The sequence below is a fragment of the Chrysemys picta genome, chromosome 15 (genome assembly GCF_011386835.1).
Source record: "Chrysemys picta bellii isolate R12L10 chromosome 15, ASM1138683v2, whole genome shotgun sequence".
NCBI lineage: Eukaryota > Metazoa > Chordata > Testudines > Emydidae > Chrysemys > Chrysemys picta.
In genome coordinates, this window is record NC_088805.1 from 2183375 (window position 1) to 2189873 (window position 6499).

General features: G+C 55.4%; 1 protein-coding gene across 5 annotated transcripts in view; it reads left to right on the forward strand.

Annotated features, from left to right (window-relative positions):
• THOC5 (THO complex subunit 5) overlaps positions 1–3998 on the forward strand; it is a 30566-nt gene extending 26568 nt beyond the window's left edge. For all 5 annotated transcript variants that reach the window (XM_065568169.1, XM_008173304.4, XM_024109910.3 and 2 more), the window contains exons 19-20: positions 1899–2089; positions 3741–3998. In XM_065568169.1, coding sequence (XP_065424241.1) covers positions 1899–2089; positions 3741–3804 — 255 coding nt within the window. In that variant the 3' untranslated portion in view covers positions 3805–3998. The remainder of the gene's footprint in view (positions 1–1898; positions 2090–3740) is intronic.
• The last annotated feature ends 2501 nt before the right edge of the window (positions 3999–6499 follow it).

A 6499-nucleotide genomic window follows, 5' to 3' on the forward strand; every position in this document is an offset into this window, starting at 1 on the left:
GCTAGCAAGAGATGTTAAGAGTAACAAGAAGGGTTTCTTCAGGTATATTAGCAACAAGAAGAAAGTCAAGGAAAGTGTGGGCCCCTTACTGAATGAAGGAGGCAACCTAGTGACAGAGGATGTGGAAAAAGCTAATGTACTCAATGCTTTTTTTGCCTCTGTCTTCACGAACAAGGTCAGCTCCCAGACTACTGTGCTGCCCAGTGCAGTAATGGGGTGGAGGTGACCAGCCCTCTGTGGAGAAAGAAGTGGTTTGGGACTATTTAGAAAAACTGGACGAGCACAGGTCCATGGGGCTGGATGCGCTGCATCTGAGGGTGCTAAAGGAGTTGGTGGATGTGATTGCAGACCCATTGGCCATTATCTTTGAAAACTCATGGCGATCGGGGGAGATCCCGGATGACTGGAAAAAGTGCCCATCTTTAAAAAAGGGAAAGAGGAGGATCCGGGGAACTACAGGCCAGTCAGCCTCCCCTCAGTCCCTGGAAAAATCATGGAGCAGGTCCTCAAGGAATCAATTCTGAAGCACTTAGAGGAGAGGAAAGTGATCAGGAACAGTCAGCATGGATTCACCAAGGGCAAGTCATGCCTGACTAACCTAATTGCCTTCTATGAGGAGATAACTGGCTCTGTGGATGAGGGGAAAGCAGTGGATGTGTTATTCCTTAACTTTAGCAAAGCTTTTGATACGGTCTCCCACAGTATTCTTGCCATCAACTTAAAGAAGTATTGGCTGGATGAATGGACTATAAGGTGAATAGAAAGCTGGCTAGATCATCTGGCTCAACGAGTAGCGATCAATGGCTCCATGTCTAGTTGGCAGCCGGTATCAAGCAGAGTGCCCCAAGGGCCAGTCCTGGGGCCGGTTTTGTTCAGTATCTTCATTAATGATCTGGAGGATGGCGTGGACTGCACCCTCAGCAAGTTTGCAGATGACACTAAACTGGGAGGAGTGGTAGATACACAGGAGCGTAGGGATAGGATACAGAGGGACCTAGACAAATTAGAGGGCCAAAAGAAATCTGATGAGGTTCAACAAGGACAAGTGCAGAGTTCTACACTTAGGATGGAAGAATCCCATGCACTGCTACAGACGAGGGACCAAGTGGTTAGGCAGAAGTTCTACAGAAAAGGACCTAGGGGTTACAGTGGCCGAGAAGCTGGATATGACTCAACAGTGTGCCCTTGTTGCCAAGAAGGCTAACGGCATTTTGGGCTGTATAAGTAGGAGCATTGGCAGCAGATCGAAGGACATGATCATTCCCCTCTATTCGACATTGGTGAGGCCTCATCTGGAGTACTGTGTCCAGTTTTGGGCCCCACACTACAAGAAGGATGTGGAAAAATTGGAAAGAGTCCAGTGGAGGGCAACACAAATGATTAGGGGGCTGGAGCACATGACTTATGAGGAGAGCCTGAGGGAACTGGGATTATTTAGACTGCAGAAGAGAAAAATAAGGGGGGATTTGATAGCTGCTTTCAATTACCTGAAGGGGGGTTCCAAAGAGGATGGATCTAGACTGTTCTCAGTGGTACCAGATGACAGAACAAGGAGTAATGGTCTCAAGTTGCAGTGGGGGAGGTTTAGGTTGGATATTAGGAAACACTATTTCACTAGGAGGGTGGTGAAGCACTGGAATGGGTTACCTAGGGAGGTGGTGGAATCTCCTTCCTTAGAGGTTTTTAAGGTCAGGCTTGACAAAGCCCTGGCTGGGATGATTTAGTTGGGGATTGGTCCTGCTTTGAGCAGGGGGTTGGACTAGGGGACCTCCTGAAGTCCCTTCCAACCCTGAGATTCTATGATTCTGTGACTGTCCATAGCGTAGGAAGGGAAAGTAACGAGTGATCAGCTGGCCAGAGTTCCCCATGAGACTGATCCCATCCCCCGGCTCTTGCAGGCAATGGAGAGCGAGGTCAACGTCTGCTACAAGGAGCTGTGCGGGCCAAAGCCTGGCTACCAGCTCCTGACCAATCAGCTGCAGCGCTTGTGCGTCGTGCTGGACGTCTACCTGGAAACAGAGTCCCACGACACCAGCGTGGAAGGGCCCAAGGAGTTCCCCCAGGAGAAGATGTGCCTGCGTCTTGTCAGGTGAGGGCGCAGCCCACTGCCAGGAGGCCTTGGGGAGCGGGCAGAGGCCTGCGCTGGAGCCAGTGCCGACACACACAGGGTCAGTAGCTCTCTGACCAGCAAGACTCCATGTGGGGGACACGCCAGGGAGGTAAAGAGTTAATATGAAGTGAATCAGACGCCGTCTAAGGAGGTAGTTTCTAGAGCTGCACTGTTCCCTGGAGCGTGCAGCTCTGCAGATCCCTCCCTCCCACTTTACACTCGAAACCAGCTGAGCATCACTCGGAGCATCTCGTTTGCTGCCTGCAGAGATCTCTCTCCCCCACCCCCATGAGCAGGCGGTTCCTCCTGCCCCCGGCTTCTCTCTGCTGCGGCTGGCCTGTAGAACACTTCCACACAGGAGCGAGCCTGGGCTGCTCCGAGATCAGCCAATGCCATTTACTCCCTGTTTTCCAGGCTTGATCTTTGGGGCTGATTGTACTCCTCCCCGCCACCCCCTCGACTGATCTGCCCCAAGCAGGCCCTTGATTGAATCCTGCACCCGAGCTGTCCAGATCCTGGGCGGAGCCAGGTGTGGTGCCCTGTGAGCTAAGGCTCTTGTTTCTCTAGTAGCTGCCCCTGGCTCTTTGCCATGACGTGGCATAGAAGGCAGCTGCTCCTTGCCAAGAAGTCTGTCCTGGGCTCATCCACACCTGCTGGTCTGGCCCTTAACCATGAGTGACTGACCTTTAAATGGTGCATCCCCATGGTCTGTCCTGCCCCTAGGTAGAAGCTCCTCCCTCACCCCCCCAAAAATGGGCTCTCAGGAGCATCCCCCTGGTCGGGGGTCTCAAGCTGAACCCACCACACACTCCTCATTCTAACAAGCAGGTTCTCCTGCTCTGGCACGTGCCTCTCACCATTTCATCCCTTTCTGCGAGCACTGGATTAATGCTCACCAATCACCCCAGTCCGTACTCAGCCAAAGAACAGTCGCTGGGCAAGCTTCCCCCAGACAGTGCGGCCGTTCCAGTCCGAGCATCCTCCCAATCTCTCTCCCACTGCACCATGAGGCTGCCCTGCAGATCCCTGGCCAACTTGAGTAGCTACTTACTGCTTTTGAGCCTAATTGTCCTGGCAGTTTTACACGGGGCAAATGGCTCTTGGAATGAGACTGTGAAGCTCCCTGCAGGAGACACTCCGAATGAGGCTCAGCCTGTAAGCTCCTGGTTTGTTTCCTCTGCACCCACGCTTGAGAGATCCCCCTCATTGAAAGGTCTTGTGCAGGGGTTCTCAACCAGGGCTCCAGGGCCCTCTACGGGGTGGTGAGCAGGTTTCAGGGGGTCCGCCCAGCAGGGCCAGCGTTAGACTCGCTGGGGCCCAGGGCAGACAGCCGAAGTCCCACCGCATGGGGCTGAAGCCCAGGGCCCTTAGCCCCACCACGCGGGGCTGAAGCCAAAGCCTGAGTAACTGAGCTTCGCGGGGACCCGTGTAGCATGGGGCCCCAGGCAATTGCCCTGCTTGCTAACCCTTAACGCCAGCCCTGGCTTTTAGATGCAGAAAACCAGTTGTGGCACAGGTGGGCTGTGGAGTTTTTATAGCATGTTGGGGGGCCTCAGAAAGAAAAAGGTTGGAACCCCTGGTCAAGTGCATACTGCAGCCTCACCTCCCGCTCTTTCATCTCCTCTTGCAGGGGGCCCAACCGAATGAAGCCATTCAAGTACAACCATCCTCAGGGGTTCTTCAGTCACCGCTGACCCGATCACCAGGATTGTCCTGCCTCCAACCACTGAACTCCCGCAGCACCTGAATCTCCATGCGACCGTTGTTCTCAGCTGGTTGGGGGTCAACCACATCCCCCAGCAACCTCCCCTGCCCCTCCAGGCAGAGCTCCCATTCCAGCGTTGCTTCCCAGGGGGGTTCGAAAGTATTAAATTGTAGATGAAGAAAAGTCCATGTCTGGTCAGTGTGTGAATGCCAGCTGCACCTTGGTGGGTGTGTCTGGCCACGGCCCGGCTGAGGGCAGCGGCTGGATCATTGCTAGCGATGCCTATTAGGGAGCTATGATCACAGCTTCTCTAAAGGGTCCCGGGGGGATGTCCCAGGGGTGTGGCTCAGCGAATAGCCCAATAGCTCAGCGAAGAGTGGCAGCTCCCAGGCTTCTGTGCTAGGGACACAGACATGATGGAGGAGATGTCATTGGACTGTCATTCCCTTCTCGTTCTCTGTGCCCATGCGGGCCTTTTCAGCCGCTTGCCCCCATGTCCTGCCCTTCTGCTGGGCCCAAGAAAGGACTTCAATCACCCCTGCACCAGCACTTCCATGCCTTGAAGAAGCTCTTTTGATCAGGGATGGAAAATCCTATCCCAGCTCCTGTGGGAGGAGCTTCGGCTCCTTTGACTCCAGAGTCACTTCCCTTGTTTGCCGTGAGCCCCTGGCAATGGCAAGTGGAATGGGTGTATGTGTTAACCCACAGCTGCAGGAGTGTGGCTGGGTAAGAGGAGGTAGCATGTCTGCAGCTAGCTCGGGGTTTGCTCTGAAACCTGGCAGCAAATCTGCTGTCTCAGAAGGGGGGCTCCTGGAATTCGCTGCCCCTTGCTTGGCTCTGTCGATTCTCCCCCTCTTGAAATGCCACTGATTCCCCCCCAGCCTGTCTCGACTGCCGCTCTGTTCTTCCCAGCTCCCCTTCCCCACTGTGTGCTGAATAAGATTGAGACCGAGGATAAAAATAGCCCCTTAATGGAGCCTGGACTCTCGCCCTCCTTTGCTGGCAGTGTGCCAGCTGACTAGACAGAAAAAGCACTTCTCGCCGACCGGGAAATGGATTTGGGGAAGGGAGGGTGAACTTGCTCCTGCTTGTCACTGATGGCCCTGCGTTTAATCACCTGCAAAGCAACGCACCGGGACTCTGCACAGGTGGGCTAATCCCACTCTAGGCTCAGCTCTGCTCTCCTCCAAAGCAGCCCATGGAGTCCCATGCTGCTTGCTGTCCTGAGGGCCTCTGCCATGTTCCCACTCGGATCCCCTCTGCACTGCATAGATGTTCGAGATCCCCTGGTGCTGCCTATTTCCCTTATGTCCTTGGCCAGATGTACATCCTCTCCCCACCCTCCTGGCTCTGTGTCTTGGGGCTGACCCCTTTCATCCCACAGGAGGCAGCAGTCCAGTGCCAAAGCAATCCCTGTGAGTTTACAGTTTGTGAAGGGTAACCAGGCTTTAGGATTCCATGTGGAGCTATTCAGCTGACTCAGCGTGTTAGCCAGAGCAAGGGAGTCTCATTAACTCCATCTCTGGGGCTCTTAGGGGACTTTCCCTCTGTCCTGGCTGCTTTCCCACTTCATGTGTGCAGAACTCTGCCCTTCTACACCTCTCCCAGCCTTCCTCTATCCCAGGGAGGCAATAGGGTAGGGGTGGGCAAACTACGGCCCGGAGGCCGCATCCGCCCCTTCAGACCATCCAGCCCTCGAGTTCCCGGAGGGGAGCAGATCCGGGGCTTGTCCTGCTGCAGCTGGGCAGCGGGGTCAGGGGCTTGCCCCACTCTGCGCGGCTCCTGGAAGCAGTGGCATGTTCCCCCCCAGCTCCTATGCGTAGGGGCAGCCAGGGGACTGCACGCTGCTGCTGCCTCTGCAGCTCCCATTGGCCGGGAACCACAGGGCAGCGTGCAGAGCTGCCTGGACGCGCCTCCACGTAGGAGCCGGAGAGGTGACATGTCACTGCTTCCGGGAGCTGCTTGAGGTAAGCACCGCCGGGAGCCTGCACCCCTGACCCCCTCCTGTGCTCCCTCCCCCAGCCCTGATCCCCCTCTATCCTCTGAAACCCTCGGTCCCAGCACGGAGCACCTTCCCACAACCTGAACTCCTCATTTCTCACCCCACCCCAGAGCCTGCACCCCCAGCCGGAGCCCTCACCCCCTCCTGCATCCCAATCTCTAATTTATGAGCATTCATAGCCCACCATACAATTTCCATACCCAGATGTGGCCCTCGGGCCAAAAACTTTGCCCACCCCTGCAATAGGGTATAGTGGACAAAGCACTGGAGACCTGCATTCTGTTGCTGACTGCCACTGACTTGCTTAACCTCAGTTTCCCCAATCTGTCAAATGGAGATGATGCTACTTTACCCACCAGTGCAAAGTGCTTTGAGAGTTGTGGAGGGAAAGTGCCCTAGAGGTGGTTAGTATTAATTACTCCCCTTAGCTCTCCTCTGCCCCCTTTTCCCAAGTGGCATTGGGGGGGTCCTGATCACCCAGCAGCTGGCCCTGTTCCTCCAGCCACCCCCCATTCTTCCTCTACCCGATGCGTTTTGAGTGCCAATCAGAGCAGGTACGCAGCCAGAGGTTGGGGCCCAGCGCGCCCGTCTCAGCCCCCTCCAGGAAGAAGGGAGGTTGCTGAGCCTGGGCCCCAGAATGAAGGCTGCCGTTGTCACTGGAGGGACGGTTGAGGACAGTGTC